This window comes from Felis catus, chromosome A2 (genome assembly GCF_018350175.1).
Source record: "Felis catus isolate Fca126 chromosome A2, F.catus_Fca126_mat1.0, whole genome shotgun sequence".
NCBI classification, from domain to species: domain Eukaryota; kingdom Metazoa; phylum Chordata; class Mammalia; order Carnivora; family Felidae; genus Felis; species Felis catus.
Genome location: NC_058369.1, coordinates 55,722,557 through 55,745,523, shown reverse-complemented (window position 1 = coordinate 55,745,523; position 22,967 = coordinate 55,722,557). Strand labels below are relative to the sequence as shown.

At 58.8% G+C, this 22,967-nt stretch overlaps 1 protein-coding gene across 4 annotated transcripts in view; it reads left to right on the top strand.

The window, feature by feature from the left end:
- Positions 1-20,595, top strand: part of FBLN2 (fibulin 2) — an 88,798-nt gene extending 68,203 nt beyond the window's left edge. Inside the window, exons 9-18 of one of the 4 annotated variants that reach the window (XM_023250057.2) lie at positions 1,259-1,399; positions 5,569-5,703; positions 7,601-7,738; positions 9,651-9,794; positions 9,922-10,050; positions 10,510-10,635; positions 12,763-12,879; positions 13,401-13,529; positions 16,978-17,101; positions 19,692-20,595. In XM_023250057.2, coding sequence (XP_023105825.2) covers positions 1,259-1,399; positions 5,569-5,703; positions 7,601-7,738; positions 9,651-9,794; positions 9,922-10,050; positions 10,510-10,635; positions 12,763-12,879; positions 13,401-13,529; positions 16,978-17,101; positions 19,692-20,049 — 1,541 coding nt within the window. In that variant the 3' untranslated portion in view covers positions 20,050-20,595. The remainder of the gene's footprint in view (positions 1-1,258; positions 1,400-5,568; positions 5,704-7,600; positions 7,739-9,650; positions 9,795-9,921; positions 10,051-10,509; positions 10,636-12,762; positions 12,880-13,400; positions 13,530-16,977; positions 17,102-19,691) is intronic. The other 3 variants (XM_045052004.1, XM_045052005.1, XM_045052006.1) reach the window with 3 other exon arrangements.
- Positions 20,596-22,967: the final 2,372 nt, after the last annotated feature.

Here is a 22,967-nt window from a genome sequence, read left to right as displayed (position 1 = left end):
CTTTCCTTCCCTTATGTTCATCAGTTTTGTCTCTTAAATTCCACATATGAGTGACGTCATATGATATTTGTTAAAAGGGTTAAGTCTATCTGAGAAAATACCCATATCCCTGCCACATCCTCGGACCCCACATCCAGCCCCTTGGCTGAGACTGTGTTCCTGTTTTATTTTACTTTACTTTTTTTGTTTTGTTTTATTTTACTTGTGTTTTGAATGTTTATTTTTGAGAGAGAGAGAACACACATGAGTGGGGGAAGGGCCGAGAGAGATGGGCACAGAGGATCCCAAGTAGGTTCTGTGCTGATAGCAGCAAGCCTGATGTCCATGGGGCTCAAACTTATCAACTGTGAGATCATGACCTGAGCTGAAGTTGGACACTCAACCAACTGAGCCACCCAGGTCATCCCAAGACTGTGTTCTGCTGTGGACGAAAACCACCCGATGGTCAGGCAGTAGGAGCAGATCTCAAGTGCCCTCTGGGCCCTGCTCCCCATCTCTCAGGGCCCTGAAAATGTGAGGAATGTGTCTCTCCTGTGTTGGGACTCCTCCGGGTCCCAGTCAGGCCTCAGGCCAGTGTCTGTGTGTCTCCAGGCTTCTGCAGGACCCCGGGTGGTGACGGCTGTGGGGTCCAGGCCAGAGGTTACAGGTGGCATTTGGAGTGGTGCAGCCAGCCCTGCAGGGGAGTCCTGCTGGGCTCTGCTCCGTTTAAAATAATCAAGCAAGTTACCAACCGTGAAAACTCAAGAACTTAAAAAAAAAAAAAAAAAAAAAAAAAGACAAGATTTCAGGTTTCTCTTCAAACTTCTGCCCACAAGGGGTTCACAGTCCTGGTCCCCCAGTGGAACAGAGCACAGACCCCAAAGTGCCCCATAGAGCCCCCCTCTTGGCCCCTTCTCCTGTATATGTTGCCAGCCTGGTCCCTTAGGCATTCGAGTTTGCAACACCTGCCATTGTGTGGCTCCTTTGTCTGCCTCTGGAGGTGGAATATTTCCGGAGCTGGGTGGGAGACGGCCTCTGGTCCCACACTGCCATCCTCTCTGAGCCTCACCTTGCCACCTGTCCTTACTGGGGTTCTGGCTCTGATATCACGTGACTGTACAAATGCAGACTTGGGCCCGAAGCCCAGAGGTACGACTGATGTGCTGGGAGGCCCTGGGCAGGTCCCTGCCCCTCCCTGGGACTCAGTTTCCCTCTCTGTCACTGAATGCTCCACGCCTCTCTAATGGCCCTTCTGTTTTCCCTCCTGCGGCTGTCCTAGACCAAGACGAGTGCCTGATGGGCACTCATGATTGTAGCCTGCGACAGTTCTGTGTCAACACCTTGGGATCCTTCTACTGTGTCAGCCACACGGTGCTCTGTGCTGAGGGTTTTATTCTCAACATGCACAGGAAGTGCGTGGGTAAGCGAGAGCCCCCGCCTGCCGCCACTGTCACGGCTCTCTGCTCTGCTCCACACCAAGCGGCCATGCCGTGGCCACATGCTAAAGGGCCTGCCCTTTGCATATGAGCTCTCGGCACGGCCGGCACCCCCCTGCTCCGTGCCATGCCCTGTCTGTCCTGGTGTCCTGTCCCGCTTCTCTACTGACACCACTGGGAGGCTGCTTTCCTCAGGGACGTACGTGCCTGCGAGTCAGAAAGGTAGTTGATATGTGACTTGGCTGGGGCGTTGCGATGAGGAGGTCGCATGTCCAGGCAGCAGGATGGGGGTCCGTGGGGTCTGGAGGCAGGGAGGCCTGGGTTTGAAGCAGGAGCCCCTAGTAGCTCTGTGGCCTTGAACAAATGTCTTCCCTTCTCCAAGCCTCAGTTTCATCATCTGTGAAAAGAGGAGACATTGACGCTCCTTTGGAGATTGTATGACATGTGCATGCCAGAGCCCAGACCTGGGGCATCGTGAGCACGTGATGTCAGCTGCTGAGGTTGTCCTTAGGTACAACTAGAATCCCCTCCAGAGGCGGAAGGATGGAGCTGGGGTCTGGCAGACCTAGCATTGCACCCCCACTCAGTGTTCATTTGCTGTGTGACGCTGAACAGTGGAGCTCCCTCTCTGAGCCTGGTTCCTTGCCTCTAACCTTGGGGCCAGAGGACTGGGCAGGGGGTGGTACTGAGTGGTACCCAGCTCCTGGCCCAAGCATGGGTGGGGCCGGTGCTCTGTAACGGCCCTCCCCTCCTGCCTCTTGGTGCACATGTGGGCCAGTGGCTAGGGCTTCAGGTGTGCCCCACAGGGAGTGGGGAGGGCACCAAGTGTGGGGGCCTGATATTTTCATGGAGGAAACGTGATGGTTCTGTACAGAGAGATAGACCCAAAGTAGCAGGGACTCAGGACAGACTCTTGGAAATGCTCCAGCAGAGGCACAGGCAAAGGGAGAGGTCACTCCACCTGGTGGCATCTGGACACACTTCCCGGAGAAGGTGGCATTTGCAGTGGTCTCCACAGATGGACGGGACTTGGAAATCGGGAAGGGCGTGCAGGGTGGGAGGAACAGCTTGAACACAAGTGTGCAGGTAGGAGCAGTGCAGAGCGCGTCCAGGGCACGTGATCAGAGCCCCGTCTGTCTTCTTTGTGCTTGGGGACCATGTCCAGCCTGGACATGTCCTCTTCTTCGTCACCCTCCGCCGCTGGGCAGATGGGCCCACGGCGCTGAGCTGAGGGGCGGCTGCAGACATGTTTGCCCTTGGCCCCCCAGCCGTCGGCACAACATGAGCCCTCCCGAACCTGCTTGTCAGTGGCTGGGCGGCTCTTCCTGTCTGGGTCGTGTCTGTCTGTGTATGTCTGGGAAGGTGGATCCTGCCCAGGCCTGCAAGCACCCCTCCCAGGATGCCCGTGCCGTGCCTGGGTGTGCGGGCTCCCCTGGTGGCCTGGACAGAAGATCTTGCAGTAAGAGGGGTCACCAGGTAGCCAGAAAACAGGTTCTGGGACTAGAAGAGCAAAGGTGTATTTCATTCAGCAAAATTTATGAGCTCACACTCTCATTCTTTCGTGTCTGCCTCCTTGCTCATTCTGCACAGACACATAGGCGTCTCCTGTCCTTTCTCTTGTTCCACTGACCTGCTCATCTTACCATCTGTTAGCACTTGGTCTTTCCATCATTTATTCATGCACAAATGGGTACCGATGTCTTCTGCCGGTCATCTGTTCGCTCCACGCATGCTCATGAACCCTGGCTGGTGACATGGGAGATTCACACGCGGATGAAGAGTATGGCCTCTGCGGCCAGACTGTGTGGGTTCAAATCCTGGCTCTGAGCTTTCCTGTTGTAAGACCTCAGACAAATCAGTTCAGCTCTCTGAGCCTGTTTCTTCATCCGTGAAATGAGATAGTGATAACATCCACCTTAGTCACTGTAGAGATTGAGTTAGTCTGTGTGAAGAATGTCCTGGTATTTGACGTCATTGTTATGATTCAACAAATGTGTCACGCCGAGGCAGCCTGCATAGGTAGTGAGCCCCCCATCACCGGAGGTATGGAAGCCACAGTGGGATCGGGTGGGGCCAGGTTCAGAAGACTCCTGATGGACGTGCAATTTCTGCTGTTTGCCTTTTGTGCCCAGCCCTTTGAGGACCATCTTGGCCCCTGGGAAAAGTGTCCCAGATGGGCCATGCTGCTAGATGATGGGAGGGTTCTGGGGCCTCTCCCACAGCAGCGTGGAAAGGGCGCAGCTCTAGGCTGGGTGCTCTGGGTTCCCTTTTTGCTGCTGCCACGTGCAGGCTGTGTGACTTTGGTCCGGTCACAGCCCCTCTGGGAGACCTATTTCCTCGTTTGTGAAGCTGCATCTGTAAACCACCAGGCCCCTAGTGAACCTCACTGAGCACCGGCTGCTTTTATTTGTTACCTGATTCCTCCCAGGCTGTTGGGGCTCTGGCGTTTCTGGGGTCGTGGGAACATACCTCCCCTGTCCATCCATCCTGTGAATCAGAAGTCTTCATCTTGCCCAGCCAAGCCTTCCTTGGAAACTCCTGGCCCCAAACTCTCCCTTTCCCACCTCCCCATCCCCACTGAAGTCTCACGGTCAGCCTGGCCCGTATGCCATTTGGCTCACCTGTGAGGCTGGGGGAGTCTCTTCCCTCACTGCCCTGCTCTGCCCCCTTCCACCTGGTCTCCAGCATCCTCGTGGAATTAGCTCACCTGTCGCTGCCCCCGAGAAGTGACTCTGACAGGCCAGGGCTCCGAGCCTATCGCTTTTCTCCCCAGCGTCTCTCGTCCCTGTCCCGTCCCCACGGCAGGCTGGCAGTTCCCTTGAGGGCAGGCGCTGTGGCCAACACCCCCGCTTGGCCACCTGGCACAGGATAGGTGCTGGTTACTGTGTGTGAAGGGAGGAACGCATCAGCGAATGACTGGGGCACCTCCCTGCCTGCTGGAGCGTGGAGGCGGCAGGCACTGGGCCGGCCGGCCGTCATCCAGAGCGCCAGGCCGGGGGCAGTTTCTGGCTGACTCTCCAGTGTCCTGCTCTCCCTTTGCACACCGTCACCGGCTTCTCCCCTTCCCACTTGCTCATCCCAAGTGGGTTCTTGGCCTCTTCTGTGTCCTGTGCCCTGTGCCCTGGGTGACCTCAGCGACTGACCACTCCCCGGTTAGTGTCTCCGCTCAGACCCCTTCATTGAACTCACGTGTGTGCCTGGCTGCCTCTTGACACTCGAATGCAGTGTGTCCACAGGCTCTGACCTTCCCTGCCAGCCTGGTTCTCAAAGCCATCCCCATCGCCAGGGCTGGCACCCCTGCCTGTCTGGCTGCTCAGCCAGAAAGCTCTGCACACCTCTCAGCTCCTTTTTCTTGCTCACCTCCGTCTCATCCATCAGTGGATCCAGTCGGTTCTACCTTCACTGCATTTCCAGAAACAGCTGGCTTCTCCTCACCTCCGTGGGTGGTGGTCTGAACCCCAGCATCCATCTTCTGTCCTAACAGCCTCCACGCTCCCCCCCCCCCCCCCCCGGAGCATTCCCACCCAGCCAGGGGACCCTGTTACAAATGAGCGAGGCCATTTCAGTCCTCTGCCGGAACCCTCCGTGGCTCCCACTTTGCTCTGCCATCTCCAAACACTCTCTTCTCTTCTTTCCCCTGCAGCCACACCCCCTCCTGGCCTGTCCTTCAATCTGCCTGGCAGGCTCCCTCCTCGGGGCCCTCGTGTCCATTGTCCTCTTTGCCAGGAATGTCTGCTTGGCTCATTCTGTCACCCCTTCAGACGCTTGCTCCAAGGCCCTCTTGTCAGACGATCCCTCCCTGACCTCCCTGCTGCCCCTACACACTCCTTATTTCCTTGGGCCTGCTCTGTCTTTTCCACAGCACTCGTGACCACCCCCCTCCCTACTTTGTGTATTTATCTGTTGGGCCTCCGCCAGGGCTGTGTCTGTCTTAGTCACTGATGGATGTGATCTGGTGCCAGGAACAATGCTTGTTGGCACAGCAGATGCTTGATAAATCTTTGTTGAATGAATGGATGCACAGACAGGTGGACACCAACCACGTGTGAGTCTCTGGGTGGTGAGCACCTTGAGGCCTCGAGGGCAGGGCTGGCCGAGCCAGGGCAAGGTCCTGCCGCCACCCCATGGCCCCTGACGGCCCCTCCCCCCGCAGACATCAACGAGTGTGTGGCAGACCTGCACACGTGCAGCCGGGGAGAGCACTGCGTGAACACCGTGGGCTCCTTCCACTGCTACAAGGCTCTCACCTGTGAGCCCGGCTACGCCTTCCAGGACGGCGAGTGCGCAGGTGAGGGGGGCAGGCTGGACACCCCACCCCTGCCGTGCCCTGCCCCTGGCCCCACCCTCACCCTGCCCAGAGCCTTCTCCCTCTGGCAGGCCCCAAGCACTTGGGTTTCTTGCCTGTGGGAAGCCCCCACGGACGACAGTGTTTGGGGCAGGGTGGGGGCATCTGAGGCTGGTGGTGGGGAGCCAGAGTGTGCTCCTGGGCTTGCGACCTTTGCTGGTGTCTTGGTGTGGAGTTGTTCCCGTTTATACGTTGGGGTAGAGCTCCACAGAAGGCTCACTCGTGTGCCTTCCACTGGAAAATTCTAGTCTCCTAAGAAGAGGGAGAATTTTCCTTGAACCATTTGAACAGATACATCCTGAGCTGCTGGGGCACGGTGTCCTTCTCTGTCACCCCCTGATGAGGGAGACAGAGGCTGCACAAGCAAATGGGGGGGGGCAGGAGTGTCTGTGGGCTGGGTGCTCCCTTCGGTGGGGGTCCAGAGAGGCCTCCCACGGAGGTGATGTCCGAGGAACCCAGACGTGGAGTCATGGGGCTCCAGGCAGAGGGAACAGCGAGTGTGAGGCCTTTGGGGACAGGGGAGATCTTGGCATGGTCAAAGAACAGAAAGTCTCGGGGTTACAGGCAGGCTGGGAGTGTGGAAGGATGGGGGTGGGGTTGGCAGGCCCCATTAGGGAGGGGGTTGAGAGCCTGTTTCACAGGTGATGGGAAGCATGGTTTTTTTTCTAACTAAAAATGTTCAGGAGGATGTCACCAAAGAGGTAAGACCTACAGAGGTGCGTAATTGTTGCAAACCCTGGAAACCGTGGATGAGGAGTGGCCCAGAGTCGGGCATGCGCTGGGGGGGGGGGGGGGGGGGGCTTAGCAAGCTCCATGTCCGGCCCTGAGCTGGGGGTGGGGGCAGCTGGGAGGGGGGATGAGAGATGAGCCCCGTCCCCTCGGCACACATGTGTGCACACATGGATCCAGGGCACCCCCAACCCGAGAACGCCGACGCCTGGCAAGGGGCACCGCCACCCTGGACATGTCCCACGCCCACTGCCGCTCTGTCGCCTCGAGGTGCTGGCCACCTCCTTCTTAGCCACTCTAGTCTGTGGAGGGGCTGCCTCCGCAGGCATGTGGTGGTCCCTGAAAGGTGGCCGTGCCTGGTTCATATCCGGGTGCCTGGAACCCTGTGCAGGACCTCCCAGAGACTGGTCTGCTGTGACAAAGTGGCGGAAGCCTTGGAAACCAGACAGGGGGTGGATGGAGGCAAGGACGGACAGGTGGCAGGAGCACAGACAGACACACACGCAGGCACTGGTCTGGCAGTCAGCGGCAAACCTGAGCGAGCGTACGCCCCGTGGCTGAGCGTGTGTGTGGCCCTCCTGCATCCCGTCTCCGTTTCCTCGTCTGTGAAGGAGGCCTGGTGTGACTGCTGCAGGGAGCGTGAGGCAAAGGGCAGTGCCAGCACTTTGTAAACAGTGGAGTGCCGTGCAGAGGTGAGGGGCCCTCGGTGACCTGCTTGGAGCTGTCCGGGTGTGGCTCCATCGGCCGCACCGCCTCCCGAGAGGCCTGGACGCAGGCCCTTGAGCATGAGCGCTCACGCTCCTTTCTGCCGGCCCCGAGAAGTGTGCAGCAGGGCCCAGCCCAGTGCCGCCGAGCGCTCCAACCGTGTGTGTGCCTCAGTCCCCCCTGTCGAGGATGGGGTTTGTCACAGCACCTGCTTCCTAGGCTTGTCGCGAGCGTCGCGTAAATAAATCCATCTCGGAGTGCTTGGGACAGTGCCTGGTACTGCAGAGAAGCTCGGTCAGTGTGGCGGTGTCGTCGTCAAGGTCATGGTGGGGAGTACAGGCAGGGGCCTGCCAGCCCCCCCCGCCCCCACCCCGCTGAGCCCTGACACCCCGCCTCTGCGTGGCAGATGTGGACGAGTGTGAGCTGGGCAAACACAATTGCCAGGCGGGCTTCACGTGCCAGAACACCAAGGGCTCCTTCTACTGCCAGGCACGGCCGCGCTGCATGGATGGCTTCCTTCAGGACCCCGAGGGCAACTGCGTGGGTGAGCAGGGCCCAGGGGCGGGGCGGGGGGAGGGCGGTCTCTGGGAGGGGGCGTTGGGGCCTCCCTGCTGGATGCTCGTCCCCTCTCCCAGCCTCAGCATCCCTACCCGTGAATAGACATGTCTGTGCCCCAGGAGGCACTTGGGAATCAGAACGCTTACTATCCCGAGCTGTCTGACCTTGGCTGAGCTCCTTGTCTTGTGGCCTCTGCTTACCCATCTGTGGGCATGAGTGCGTCTCAGATTCTTTTAGCCTAGCTAGCCGCAGGGAATATTTTTATATCTTGACTTGGTAGAGACACATTTACATGCGGCCGGAACACAGACGCCACAAAACGTTACTCTCTCTGCTATATGTGATACTCGCTACAGTTTCTATTTGTAGAGAATGCTAGTGAGGCGGATGAGGCGAAAGGACGGGTTGATTTCGTGCCGCACTCCTGGGGCGAAAGGACGGGTTGATTTCGTGCCGCACTCCTGGGTTAAGGCCTGCATATGGTGGCCTGGTTGTCCTTGCGTGGGTCTGAGATCTCACACTCTCCGACTCCGTCCGCACAGCTGCTGGCCGGCAGCCTCGCCTCCCCCAGGGCTCCTGAGTGCGTCTGGCCCAGAGGCAGGGCGCCAGAGCCCCCGCGGGACTGACGGCGTCTGGTGCGGGCATGGCCAAGGCTGTGCTCAACCCTGTGGGGGTGGGGCAGGGTGAAAGATGCAGACAGAGAGGTGGGAAGGCGGGCAGGTGTGCAAAGCCGGCCGCTGGGTGTGGACGGAAACCGGGGTGTGTGAGAGTGTGGCTCTGTCACACGTCTTTCTCGGGCACCGCCTTTACAGCTCCTCACTGTGTGACCCTAGCAATGTCACAGGGTCACTGCAGGGTCGTGGGCACAAGAAGGTCCCTGTGATCTGCCCTGGGATACCCAGCTGGGGTCAGGGCAAGGTGGGGAGGCGTCTGCCCGGTGGCCAACAGTTCCTCACTGATTCGTTCGTTGACAACATTTTTGGAGCACCTATTATGTGCCTGGTTCTAGATGTCAGGGAGTTCTGGCACTCCTTTTAAGTTTATTTTATTTTGAGAGCGAGAGAGAGAATGAGCAGGAGAGGGGTTGGGGGTGTGGAGAGAGAGAGAAAGAGAATCCCAAGCAAGCTCCACACTCAGCACGGAGCCCAACGCAGGGTTCGATCCCACCACTGCAAGATCATGAGCCGAAATCAAGAGTCAGACACTTAACTGACTGGGCCGCCCAGGTGCCCCAGGGAGTTCTGGCACTTTAATGAGACATTTTGGAGAAGGAGGGACCGAATAGGCAAACATATTTATAGAAGTGGCAGTTATTCAAAGGTGCTTTGATAAATAATAAAGCAAGTGGAGAAAACAGTCTTAAAAAGGGGGGCGGGCTCATCTACCTAGAATGGTTGGAGGTGGCATTGGGGCAGGGACCTGAGGAAGAGAGGAGGCCAGCCCTGAAAATATCTGAGGGCAGTGTTGGCCAGAGAATTGGGGGGGGGGGCGGGCAGCATGTGCCAAGGCCCTGTGGTGGGCTGTGGCATCATGGGATGATGAGGAAACAGTGAGGCTAGGGCAGAGTGTGAGGGAGAGATGGACGATGAGCTTGATGGTTTGGTGGGAAAATGCAGAGCAGGGGCACAACTTACTGTAGGTAGCCTAGGACTCAGCTCGAAGTCCTAGGGGGACCTCTGCCTTCAGCTGCTTCATCAGGGCAACTGTGAGAATGTAGGAAGCGCCCAGCGGGTGAGGTTCTTGGAGGAAAAGGCCCTGGGGTCATAGGACACGGGACGGGGACAGTGTGAGCCTGCAGCCCTATCCAGGGCTGGTCTGGAGCCCCACACCGGCCACCTCCCTGTGTGACCCTGGACTCAGCTGTGCCAGGCCCCCCGTCACCCGCACTGCTTCTACAGACATCAACGAATGTACGTCGCTGTCCGAGCCCTGTCGGCCAGGCTTTAGCTGCGTCAACACCGTGGGCTCCTACACGTGCCAGAGGAACCTGCTGCTCTGTGGGCGAGGCTACCACGCCAGCCAGGACGGGACCAAGTGTGTGGGTGAGGCCAACCTCCCCCCTCCCTGCCTCCCATCCAGCCTGGGCCTTCCAGGGTTCCTCTGCCTGTGGGAGGCCCTCGCAGAGGGAGAGCCAAGGCCTCAGGGTGCCCTGCTCGCCTCCCCTGGCAGACGTGAACGAGTGTGAGACCGGCGTGCACCAGTGTGGCGAGGGGCAGGTGTGTCACAACCTCCCCGGCTCCTACCGCTGTGACTGCAAAGTTGGCTTCCAGCGGGACGCCTTCGGCCGGGCCTGCGTCGGTAGGTGGGCGCTGGTGGCCGGGAGCCCCCGCGTGGGGTCCGGCTGCCCCCGCCCGGCCCTCAGGCCTCCTCCTCCCTCCGCCCTGCTCTGCCGGCACGCTGGGCGGCCCCGGCTGGACCGCCTGCTGCCATCCTGCCTGGCGGTGCCTCCTTGCTGCTGTCCTCCCTGCTTCTCTCGGTCTTGGTCGCTGCCACCCTCCTTTCTCGCCCCTTGCTGTGTCCGTCTCCATCCCTGGCTCTGCCTGCAGCCTCCTTCCGACACCCTTGATGCCTTTCTCGTCTGCCCCGGTCTTTTTGCCTCTCCCGTTCCCTGTCCTGGTTCCTCCCTGTCCCTCCTGGGTGTCTGTGTCCCTGCCCTCACCCAGCCCCCTCTTCTACCTGGGGGTGGGGGGAGCGGGCTCCGGGCCACCCCTGCCGTCACCACGGGCCACCCACGCCCTGCCCGCCGCTCACCTGCAGACGTGAATGAGTGCTGGACCTCACCCGGCCGCCTGTGCCAGCACACGTGTGAGAACACCCTGGGCTCCTACCGCTGTTCCTGCGCCTCCGGTTTCCTGCTGGCTGCCGATGGCAAGCGCTGCGAAGGTACCACTGGCCCCGACCTCCGACCCCGCACAGATGCACAGCCACCATGGAAAGCCATCTCGCCCGGGCCCTGGCCTCATAGCTTCACAGATCCCGTCCCTGCCTCATGCCACTTCCCTACTTCTGCAAACGCACCCTGGCCTCAGCTGGTCCGGCTCTTTGCTGCCATGGGCCCTCCTGGAGGTCCCAGGGCCCGGCCATCTCGGACCAGAGGGGTGGGTTTCTAAGGCGTCCATACCCCTGGACGGCAGCTCCTTTGAGACCCGGGTGGCAGCCCAGCCTCTGCCCCTTCGTGGGTTCTGATCTGGTCGTGACCGCACAGCCTGGGGGTCCAGGCAAAGAACAGAAGTGAGTGAAACGTGAGGTAGGGTTCCTGGCCACCCGGAGAGCCCAGCGGCCACCAAATAGCAGCAGCCGCACGGCACCTGTGGATGGTGCCACCCAGCAGCACCAGTCCGGGGCGACCCAATCTTCCTGGTTTTCCAGATGCTAGACATTTAGGTATCTGTGTAAAATCTGCTGGGTTTTTACCTGTTACAGTGGGTTTAAACTTATTTTTTAAATTTATTATTATTATTATTATTTTTTTAATGTTTATTTTTGAGAGAGAGAGAGAACGAGCAGGGGAGGGGCAGAGAGAGGGGGAGACATAGAATCTGAAGCAGGCTCCAGGCTCCGAGCTGTCAGCACAGAGCCCGATGTGGGACTCAAACCCACAAGCTATGAGATCATGACCTGAGCTGAAGTCAGACGCTTAACCGACTCAGCCAGCCAGGCGCCCCGGATTTAAACTTTCAAAAGACACACTGTGAGTTAAGCCAAGCACGTGAACGGGCTGGACCCTGCCTACAGGCTGACATCTGAGGCCAAGTTCTCACATGTGTGGACTGTCAGGCTGTTCCCATGTGTGTTTGCAGCATGGTCGGACCAGGCCTGGCAGGACTGGGACGGAGGGAAGTCCCGAGGTGGCTCGGTGGAGGGGTGAGGGGGTCGGCGAGGGAAGGGGATGTGGGTCTCCAGCCATGGTTAACTGGCACCGTCTTCCCCAGCCCTTCCCATTTTAGGGGCTCTTACCTCCCTCCTGGGCAGGAGAGCCTTTTGAGACCCCGGGCTGGCCCTCCCGTGGGACAGGGCCAGCCCAGGGGCAGGGAAGTGTGACCAGGCTCCACATGACTGACTTCTCCTGCTCCCCTCCCCTGGCTCACTCTGCTCTGACCACTCTGGCTTCCTTGCTGCTGTCCCTTGAGGGCACCAGGCAGACGCTCACCCCAGGGTCTTTGCCCTTACTGTGCCTTCTACCTGGAACACTTCCCCCAGATGCCCACATGCCTGCAGAGCTTCAGCCCTCCCAGACACACTCCCTGTCCCTCTCTCTGCTCTTTCCCCACAGCATTTGCCCCTTCTGACATACTGGTTATTTTACTCATTTAGTTGACCCCTCCCCCTTCTTTACCAGCACACGTGTGAGCATGAGCTCCGCAAAGTGGAGGTTTTGTCCGTCTTGTTCCCGGCTAAGTCCCCAAGTTCAGCACAGACCAGACCCGGGATGTTGTAGGAGCTCAGCAGTTCCTGGTTGGATGAGGGAAAGCCGCGTCCCTGCCCTCAAGGAGCTCAGGGTGCAGATGTTCAAGAGGAGCCACGAATTGACCTCTCGTTCGTCGGCTGCCACATCGTTTGGCCCATACACCCATACGTGCAGCTCTTACCCTTCCCCCCAGCCCCATGCAGTGGCAGGCCTGGGGATCAGGGCAGGCAGGCGAGGCCCCAGCCCTCGAGGGGTTGGCGCGTAGATGATACTTCCCAGAGCCGTCTCTCCCAGGCGCTACGGGCTCTCCATAGGGCGGCATCTAACTCCCCACCCTGGAGACCTGAGCCCCCTCTTTCTGTAGCTGCCTCCTCCAGGCAGCAGGCCGAGACTCTGCCAGCAAGCCCCGGCCCCGCCCCTGCCTCGGCTGCATTCCCCCGGTGGGCTCCTTGCCCTTTCCGGGGTCTCTGGTTCCCCACTGGCCCCTGAGAGGGGCCGGAACGAGTGGCTTCCCAAGCTAAGGCTCCAGGTCAGCTGGGGCCCTGGCCCTCACTGCTGGGCTGGGAGGACTGTCCCTCGACCACAGGCCGGTCTCCCTGCAGACGTGAACGAGTGTGAGACCCGGCGCTGCAGCCAGGAGTGCACCAACACCTATGGCTCCTACCAGTGCTATTGTCGTCAAGGCTACCAGCTGGCCGAGGATGGGCACACCTGCACAGGTACCCCTCCCCTGCCCGGGGGCCCCCTGACCCACTGGCACGCCTTCCCCTGCGGGCCCCCAGAGGGTCCGTGCCGGGCGGGGACACGCGGGACACACACAGGCTTTAGCGTCACATCAGAGCTGGACTCTGAGCCCTGCGGTCTGCTCGGCTGCGTGACCCGGGGCGGGAGCTCCCCAGCCCTGACCTCAGGCTTCTCCGCCGTAAAGTGGCGGCGATGGTCCTGGCCTCAGCGAGACAAAGGCTGCGCTAACAGACCTGGTCCGGGCCTGTGCCTGGTAACTTCTCGGCCCTGCGCCGATAGCAGCAATGATGGAGCAGCCCCAGGGAGTGAGCACAGGAATGGGAGTCCCGTTTTGCTGTGTGGGTTTTGGCAACTCTTTCCTCCTCTCTGTGCCCTGTTGTCCTCATTGGTAAAATGGGCCCCTGGGCTCCGGGGCTGTGGCAGGGCCAGAATGACTGTCAGTGGCTGGGCCCTGCGGGTACAGGGGCTTCACGAGGGGCTGACCTCTCTCTGACAGACATTGACGAGTGTGCTCAGGGAGCCGGCATCCTCTGTACCTTCCGCTGTATCAACGTGCCGGGGAGCTACCAGTGTGCATGCCCGGAGCACGGCTACGCCATGACGGCCAATGGGAGGTCCTGCAAGGGTAAGCAAGGGGTCCCTGCCCCACCAGTGCCTCGGGCAGGCTCTGAGCAGGCCCAGAAAGCCTTACACAGCTTGCTGTGCGATGGGAGCTACGACACCTAGTGCATAAACGGGGAATGGCCGATGCCGCTGGTGGCCACGTTAACTGAGGTCTGTGCCCGGGATGAGGAAGGAGACAGTCTTCTTCTGTTTGACTCACTTTGGGCTAGTCTTCCAGGCTTGGGCTGAGCTCTGGGCCCTCTCCTGGGGCAGGGACAGGCATCCTGAGTGGTGGTCCTAAAAGGCGGATGAGGAACCTGGAGAGCAGCCTCAGGGTTGTAGCTCAGGGGTTGTAATGTCCATCCGCAGGCAGCTACGTCTACTAAGCTTGCATGCAGAAAGACATTGTCCCAGCCGGAGCTATGCAGAGCTGGGTAGGGCCACACGGGGCTGGGGAGGGGGGGACTTCCCGTCACTGGGGATGTACAGACTAGGTGGGCAGTCACCTGCTTTTGCAGTTTGCAGCTACTTCCGTGGATGGGGACCAGGTTCTGTGACCTCTAATCTTCCTTCTAAGTTGGGAAGTCACGATTATAAGTTCGGTTCCATTGGGACTTCCTGAAGCCACCGAAGCTAGGCCTGGCAAGCCAGCTGGGCAAGGTGGAGGGCACGGGTCACCTCTCTTCCGTCCCTGCTACATCTGTAGGCTCCACCAGGAGGTCAGGCGAGACGGGGGCCCCGCTGCACATGTGATAGCCTTTGCTTCCCCTCCAGATTCTCTTGCTGGAAAAGTCTCCGTGCTGTCACAGGCTGGACAGGGACAGAGCGCGGGTTGGTGGTTCTGCCTGGTTATGTCCACTTCCGGAGTTACCAGTGGTACCCACGTCTATAGCCTGCTGACCTTCAGATGTAAGGGGTGACCCTCTTTGTGCTCCCTGGTCCTGTTGTGACTCAGGCCAACCACCGAGGTCTCACGGCTCCAGCGGGAGGATGGGAGCACAGCCAGCGGAGAACAGAACCTGCTGGTTAATATGTCACAGTAAATCCTGCCTCTCTTCAGTGGTCAAAAAAAAAAAAAAAAAGGACAGAAAAATGTGAAGGAATTGAGACTCGGCAGCATGTTCTAGAAACGTGCTCCGTGAAGGAAGGGCTGTGACTCGTTCTTTGGCATGTAGGGCAGTGCCCGGCACACAGTAGGTGCTTACTGAACATTCAACCACTCACCTGAATGGAGAGGCAACTACTCCTGATACTTAGATGCATTTTTTCCAGTCTCGTTATGCCAGTATAGATACGTGTGTGTGTGTGTGTGTGTGTGTGTGTGTGTGTGTGTGTGTACATACACCCCCTGGGTATATGGCCTTTCCAGCTCTCCCTTTGGCCTGACCTCTCCAAGAGAGGCTCCAGGGTCAAGGGCCCCGCAGATACGAGCGGCCTGGAAGCACTGAGGGGCGGCGACCCCAGGCTCACAGGGAAGTCCTTGGTAGCTTCCTGTGAGCGTGGTGAGGCCAGGCTGCAGTGGTGCTGACCCTTGGCGCTCCTCCTGCTCACTTCTAGGCATCTCCATCAGCACTGGGTGGGCAGACAGCAAGAAGCAGCTCCCTCCTGCTTCCCGCCACACCCCTGCCCAAGCTCGGGTCAGGACTTCCTGCTCCCATTGTGGGCCGCCCAAGCATAGCTGGGGCCAAAGGGGGAAGAGCAGAAGGCCCTCCTTTCATGTGGATTCAGTTAATGAACCATCAGGACGACAACCGCGCCCATCCTGGTCCCACTGACTCCTGCCCTGTTTTCTCCCACTCGCCTTTGCGCCACCCTGGGAAATGGGGATCGTGACCCAGTTTGCATAGGAGGAAAGGGAGGGAGGCTTGGAGAGGTGAATGAATGTCAGCTGATCTGTCGCCACAGGGGGTGGTGGCCCACAGCCTGGAGTCTGGGACGGGTTGGGGGTTCGAGCCCTGAACCCTGAGCACACGTGAGGGTGGGAAGTGACACCGTTCCTGCCTCATGGGGTTGTGGGGACAAGTGAGTGAGTGCAGCAGCGCCTCAAGCATCGGATGGACGCCAGGCGGCAGACTCGGGATGCAGCTTGGCTGCCGTTGTAACTGCCACCGCGTGGCATCGCATTTGGACCCCTGGCTTCCGGCCCCAGCTGCCTGCTGACTGCTGTGCGACCTTGAGCAAGGCTGTGCCCCTCCTGTGTCTGGGGAGGCCCACGACCCTCACCCCACAGGCCTGGCATGAGGATTGAGTGAGGAGAAACCCCTAAACTGGATCAGTGTGGAGGATTGGAGAAAGAAACCAGAAGCTTCCCAGGGAAGCTCCTGACAGGAACTCTGCTCCCCTCACCCCAGGGGCAGCCCTTGTGGGGCCCCCGGGGGCCACGCTGTCTGAGTTGAGCAGCTGGTCTTCACGGACGGGATCTCCAGAACCCATTTATTTTATCCTACTTGACTTACAGGTTGCCTGTGCAACATGCATGCACACACACACACCCATGGGTGCTTCTCTGAGCATTTGTCAGATACATATCCATACGTGTGTGCGTGTGTGTGTGCGTGTGTGTATTTCAGCATCCTGAAAGGGCCCTCCTCATATGCCTGTGGCTGTGATTCTGTGTATCTCTGTGGGTATGCGTGAGCATATGGGTGTGCTCAGCCATCTGCCTGTTTGTGTGTGTGCACGCAGGGAGTGTGAGCACGTCTGTGCGGTGGGGGGGGGGGGGCGTTCGTCGCCGTGCATCTTTGAGTCTGTATTTACAAGGGATGGGTCCCTCACTTCCATCTGGCCGTATGTGTGGAGCACCTGCTGTGTCCCAGGCACCCTGCTGGATGCTGGGGACACCACAGGATCAAGAGGGACACACCCCCCTGGCCTTCTGGAGCTCACACTGAGGAGGGGAAGGCTGGACACAGGACATACTAAGCAGTGTGTTTCAGAGCAGGACAGGAAGTAGAAGGAGAATGAAATGGGAGGGGACCACTATAGGGTGGACGGGGAGGGTATCCTGCAGGGGGTGGCCCTGAGCTGAGACCCAAGAGATGAGAAGGAGCCAGCCATGGGAAGATGTGGGGAAAGTTCCAGTAGTGGGAACGGCATATGCAAAGCCCCTGCGGTGGGATAGGGGTCAGGGTGTTGGAGCGGCCCAGACAAGTCCCATAGGGCTGCAGCCTAAGGAGAAGGAGAGAAGCTCTGACGGAGAAGGGCCAGAGGGGCCTGTGGTGTCCATGAAGGGACTAGTTTCTTATTCCGGGAGCATGGGAAGCCCTCAGGAGACACAAATGATTGTTTTTAGAGCAGGGTCCTCGGCCCCTGGGCGGGTACGTGTGGCATAGGGTGGTCTGGGAGCTGTGTGCTTACCGTTGGGACGAGCTGCCCTGAGACCCGGGCCTGCAGCGTGGGCCAGGGTGGTGTGGACTCCTGCCCCCGGCCGGGGGACCCCACTCCTCACCCTCCTCTCCCCCACCCCCCAGACCTGGACGAGTGTGCACTGGGCACCCACAATTGCTCTGAGGCCGAGACCTGCTATAACATCCGGGGCGGCTTCCGCTGCCTGCGCTTCGAGTGCCCTCCGAACTACGTCCGCGTCTCCGAAACGTGAGTGCCCCCGCCCGGCCCCAGGCCCGGGACCCCCGCACCCGTCTTGTGCTGTCCGGGGGAGAGGCCGTGGCGCCTGCCTCCGCCCCCCCTGCTCCTCACAGTCCCCGGCCACTGGGTCTGTGGTCTAACCGACCACACGTGGTACAAGTTAGAAGCACCTTGCTCAGGGTGTGGAGAGCAAAGGGAAGAAAACTCGCGGAAAATCTCTGCTCCTGCGTGCGCGTGCACACACACACACACACACACACACACACACACACACACACACACGAGTTGCTGTTGTGTAATGCATTATCCCAACACTCAGCCCCTTTACAGACAAATGGCTGTTAGGGTCAGGAAGCCTGCAGCAGCTTAGCTGGGTGGTTGCAGCTCAAAGTCTCGTGGAGCCGCGTCATCTGAAGGCTTGACTGGGGCTGCAGGACCCTGCTGCTCGCTCACGTGGCTGTGGGCAGTAGGCCTCAGCTCCTCCCTGCGTGGGCCTCTCCATGAGGCTGCTTGTGATGTGGCCTCCCTTGGCACGGGTCATCAGGAGAGCAGGTGACAGCCCTTTGTAACCTAATCTAATGTTAGAAGTGACATACCATCCCTTCTGCCACTGGCCACACAGCTCGCCACTGCGAGAGGTGGGGTACCCTGAGGAGGGACCACGCGACGAGGCATGACCATCAGGAGGCGGGACACCCGGGACCATCTTACGGACCGGTGACCACACTTCTTGTTGATAACTTCTTAGCATTTTGCCATACTTCCTGTCCTTTTTTTTTTTTTTTAATTTTAACATTTTATTTATTTTTGAGAGAGAGAGAGTGTGTATGAGCAGGGAAGGGGCAGAGAGTGAGGGAGACATAGAATCCGAAGCAGCTTCAGGCCCTGAGCTGTCAGCACAGAGCCCGACGTGGGGCTTGAACTCATGAACTGCGAGATCATGACCTGAGCTGAAGTTGGATGCTTAACCGCCTGAGCCACCCAGGCTCCCCTTTCTTGTCCTTTCTTTACTAAACATACGTTCTCATGGAGTGCTTTTGTTTTTCCTATAATTCAGTTGTTTCCCACTTTATTTTACTTTGTAAGGTATTTTCCAGATGTACATTTTTAGAATTGCAAACGTGACATCCGCTTTTAAAACTATCTTAACAACAGGGGCACCTGGGTGGCTCAGTTGGTTGAGTGTCCAACTTCGGCTCAGGTCATGATCTCACAGTCTGTGGGTTCAAGCCCCGTGTTGACAGGCTCAGAGTCCACTTCAGATCCTCTCCCCCCCCCCCCCCCCCCGCTCTGCCCCTTCTCTGTTTGTGCTCGCTGTCTCAAAAATGAATACACATTTTAAAAAAGTAGTTCAACAAGTGGGCAAGGCCAAAGTTCTTGCCCCTCCCTCCCCCTTGCAGCCAAATCTCATGGCTGCTGAGCGTGTCCACCTTCCCTCTTAGCCTGGCACAAGTTTCTCCCTCTTAGCTGTCTCACGTCTGTGCGTGCGGCACGCCACGAGCAGTATGGATGCGTTCATGATTCCTGGCTGCCCTGCTGGCAGTTTGCCGTTTTTCAGCACCACATACACTGTAGCATCCACGTGCATGCGCGCTGGGACATTTAGGCGAGTGTGGCTGGGGCGGCCTGGACAGGTAGCCTCCCTTCTGTGGGTCTTGGTGGCCCCGTCTGCAACGTGGGATGAGAGCAGCGCCACCTGGGGGCAGGCACGCGTATGAGATGAGGAAAGACAGCGGTGAGTTGCGGCCTCAGTCACTTGTGGCTGGTGACGTGGTGGTTGTCGTGGTGCCTGTCGCGCTTCGCCGGTTGGGGACCTCTGCTCAGAGGATCCTGTACAGCTGCTTGCTGGGGCCTGGCGCCTGAGTAGTGTCCGTTTTGGAAGCAGTGAGCTTGTAGACGGTGATTTAGTGGCTCCGAGAGTCAGGGAGGGACAGAGGGGTGCTGTGCTCAGAAATCGAGGCCCCCGGCGGCTTTGGTGGAGGCTCACCCCCCATTGTCACTGTTGCGTGGCTTGGCCGAGCCTCCAGGCTTCCTCAGGCGGGGGGTGAGGTGGAGCCCCACGCGGGCCGTTGGCCCCGGTCTGCGGAGAGGCTTCCCCTGGAAAAGGGCAGGCCGTTCCGAGTGAGGAGAGGAAATGGCTCCAATGGAGAGTCAGTTGCAGAAGCAAAGGAATTTGGAAAATGATTAAAACCATCAAAACGCTGTACCCGGGGAAGGAATCTGTGCAAATGGCAAGCGTGCGAGTGCAAACAAGGCGGACGAAGGTGGGTAAGAATGAAGGGAGGGAGGAAGAAGGCGAGTGGGGGAACACACGCATGACCGAGGGCTGCTAACACACCGTGCCAGGCTGATCGCGAAGCCCTGCGCGTTTATTAACTCAGCCCAGCCAGCTGGCGAGACCACGGGCTAATAGCCCGTCTTACAGATGAGGAAACTGAGGCCCAGAGAGGTAAGGTGACTCGGTACGCCGGGGCTGGCCGGCCCTCAAGCCCGCGTCTGAGGCCTGCGCCGTGTCGCGGACGGTCGGACGTCAGGGGCGGGAAGGCGCGGACGCACACGACCCCCGGGCCCGCTGACCGAGCCCCCGTGCATCCCACAGGAAGTGCGAGCGCACCACATGCCGTGACTTCCTGGAGTGCCAGAACTCGCCGGCACGCATCACGTACTACCAGCTCAACTTCCAGACAGGCCTGCTCGTGCCGGCACACATCTTCCGCATCAGCCCGGTGCCCGTCTTCGCGGGCGACACCATCTCCCTGACCATCACCAAGGGCAACGAGGAGGGCTACTTTGGCACGCGCCCACTCAACGCTTTCACGGGCGTCGTCTACCTGCAGCGCTTGGTGCGTGAGCCCCGGGACTTCGCCCTGGACGTGGAGATGAAGCTCTGGCGTCAGGGCTCCGTCACCACCTTCCTGGCCAAGATGCACATCTTCTTTACCACCTTTGCCCTGTGAGACGCCTGCCCGCCTGTGCCCGCCTGAGCGCCCCGCGGGGGCCACGGAACCCCAGGATCCTCCTGCTGTGTCCCTGCACCAACCCGTGCGCCCCCTGCCGGTGCACACCTTTCCGTGGTTGCTGAACACCGCATGTGTGGGGCCGGGTGATGGTGGTGGTTTTACTATAACTCTGTAAATTAACTTAATTTTGCTGACTCGATTCCCACTGGATTCCTGGGCTTCTCCCGTGCCCCAACCCGAGGGAGGAAGCTTTGAGGGCAGTTCAGGGTCACTGTAGGTGCTCTGTGGGTGGAGTCAGAGGGCCAAAGGCCGAACAGTGACTGAAGAGGAAACACAGCGGCCACGATGCGTTGTTTGGACTTCGCTGGGTGACCTGTCCCCAAAGTTGATATTCCATTTCATATCCCACTGTGATTTGCTCTTTACTTTAAAAAAAAAAAAAACCATGTTAAGTGTTTTGTTGAATTGTAGTACGTGCACATTGCAAAAAAATATATTCAAATAGTAACAAAGGGTTATAAAGTGAAAAAAGAAAAAAGTTTACTTATTTTGTAAAGTGTTTGCGTTTGACGACCGTATCTGCGTGTCTCAGGGTTCCCCAGCCTGACCCATGCGTCTGTTGATCAGGACCTTCCTCGAGGCCTCACTCGGGGAGTTTGCCCCGAACCAGGAGCTCCCTTGGGGGTGAAGGGATCGCAGTATAAATGCATGCCAGCTTTGGGATCCTTCTTATTTTTCTACTCTTCCTTTTCTTCCTCCTCCTTCCCCAAATGTGGACCTCTGCTGGTTTGTCACTCGGGATATTGTCTGGAGACTCCAGGACTGGTCCTGGTCACGGGGGCCTGAAAACATCAGGTCAGACAGAGGATGTGGACAGGAACCCCAAGATGAGAGTTCATCTTTTTTCTCCCATGTAGGTTTCTGGGGCCTTGAGGCTGGGGCGGAGGAGGAGGGCTGAGAAGGGAAGAGACAGGCCCAAGGCCACCCGGGCGTCTGGGCCCAGGTCTGAGTCCCTCACATGCACCTTTGCTGCCCCCCTTGGCTCTTTCTCTAAGCCAGAGGATTTCAGATGGAGGCAGTGTGTGACTCCAGGGGCCTTGAACGAGATGTGGTGGGTGGCAGGTGGGTGGCAGCCAGCATTGAAACAGCAGAGACAGAATCACAGTGCTCTGTGCCTGGCAGTGGAAGGAAGGCTTGTGCCATGGAACAGCAGTGCACGTGTGTGTGTGTGTGTGTGTGTGCGCGTGCGAACGCGTGTGCCACACGGCTCCAGCCATGCTGCCACCTGGGAACCCCCACCGCACGGCCAGATGTTCTCATTCTTCAAGGCAAGCTCCCAGACCACATTTTGATGTAAAATCTTCCAATGTAAGATGCGGCGATTATTTAAACGTTTTCAACAGTGGGCATGAGCCGGCCTCAAAGCTGGTTGCTGTAAGCCTGCCGGGGGGGCCTCACTGTCTCATGGCCTTTCCTCCCCTCCCTGCCCCCCTCACTGGCTCTGTCCTCAAGGGAAACCGGGGCTAGTGGCCATGTCAGGCATAGTCACTTAGCAGGTGGGGACCAGCAAGTGCTCAACAGGCAGGTTAGGGACACCAGCAGGGGCTAGGGCAGCATCTGGCTGGTGGCTGCTGGCCCTGTCCCACACGATTATGTCTTCTTCCCCCAGCTCAAGGGAGACTCCCTGTGCACCCTCGAAGTGACATCACCCCTCTGGGCTGCAGTTGCGTCATCAGTGGACGGGAGTGCCGCACTTTTTCCCTCGCGGGGCTGCTGTGCGACCCGCCCACAGGATCTGACTTGGTGCCTGGCTCCCCCAGAGGGTCTCGGAGAGCAAGATTTCCTTCTGACTTTAGAGGTTTTAAGGTTCAGCGATTCTAGAATTCCACGTCTGTGAGGAGTTTGAGGAGCAAGTGCGAGGAGCAAGCCATAGTTTGAGGGACTGTCTCTACAAGACTGCTCTCGCTTAGGATGCTGGACACAGACTTGGGGGTCCCCATGACCACCCTCAGGTTCATTAATTCACCTGAACAACTCGGGGAAGTTCCAAGTCCAGGATGATAGCCTTGTTACGACAAAGGGGTACGAGGTAGAATCATCCAAGGGGAATGATGCATAGGGTAGGAGGGGTCCGTATCCCCAGGAGGGGTGCCTCTCCTGGTGTGATGGGTGACAGTTCACACACAGGGTGTTCCCAACCAGGAAGCCGTTGGTGCCCAGCACTTTTTTGGAGCTTGGTCATACAGCACGGCTGACCTTTGGTGTCCAGTCCTTCCTGGAGGTCAGAGTCATCTGGCCTGCCCCAAAGCCCCCATTATGAGTCACATTGTTAGACTGTCCAGTGCCCCACATCCCCAGGCCAAGCCAGTCCTGTCGGGACATTCCAGGGGCCTAGAGCTCACCTCCCAGGCGCTGAGGGCTCTGCCCTTAGGTAAGCCGAATTCTAGCCCCTGGAGCGGTCATGTTTGGGCATCTGCGTGTAGACTTACTTCTCTCAGCCCCTGATCTGCCGCCGTTGGTACCTCAAGATACGCTTGTGCAGAGCTGTGAAGCACAGAAATGAGCCAGCGGTTAGCCAGATTCAGCTGTTGCTCAGCCCGGCTGTTTTCCTCCGTCCCGAGGAGGCTGTGACTTGGCATTGCCACCCACGGGGCCGTCGATGCTGCGTGGAAACCCACCCACGGTGCGGGTGCTACAGCGTGTCCAGCGGGTGGATGAGGCCCGGCTGATAAGGCTGGGTCCCACACTGTCACGGACACCTTGCCCAGCCCATTGTGTGTTGTAGGACTAAACATCTCCCAGGTCGGCCCTCTCGGGTTGGCAGCTTCCGTTCGACCTTGGCAGGTTCCAGAGGCAGGAGAGGGCTTGGCTTTGCCCATCGGGTATAATCAAGCTAAGAGACCATACCGCTCCCT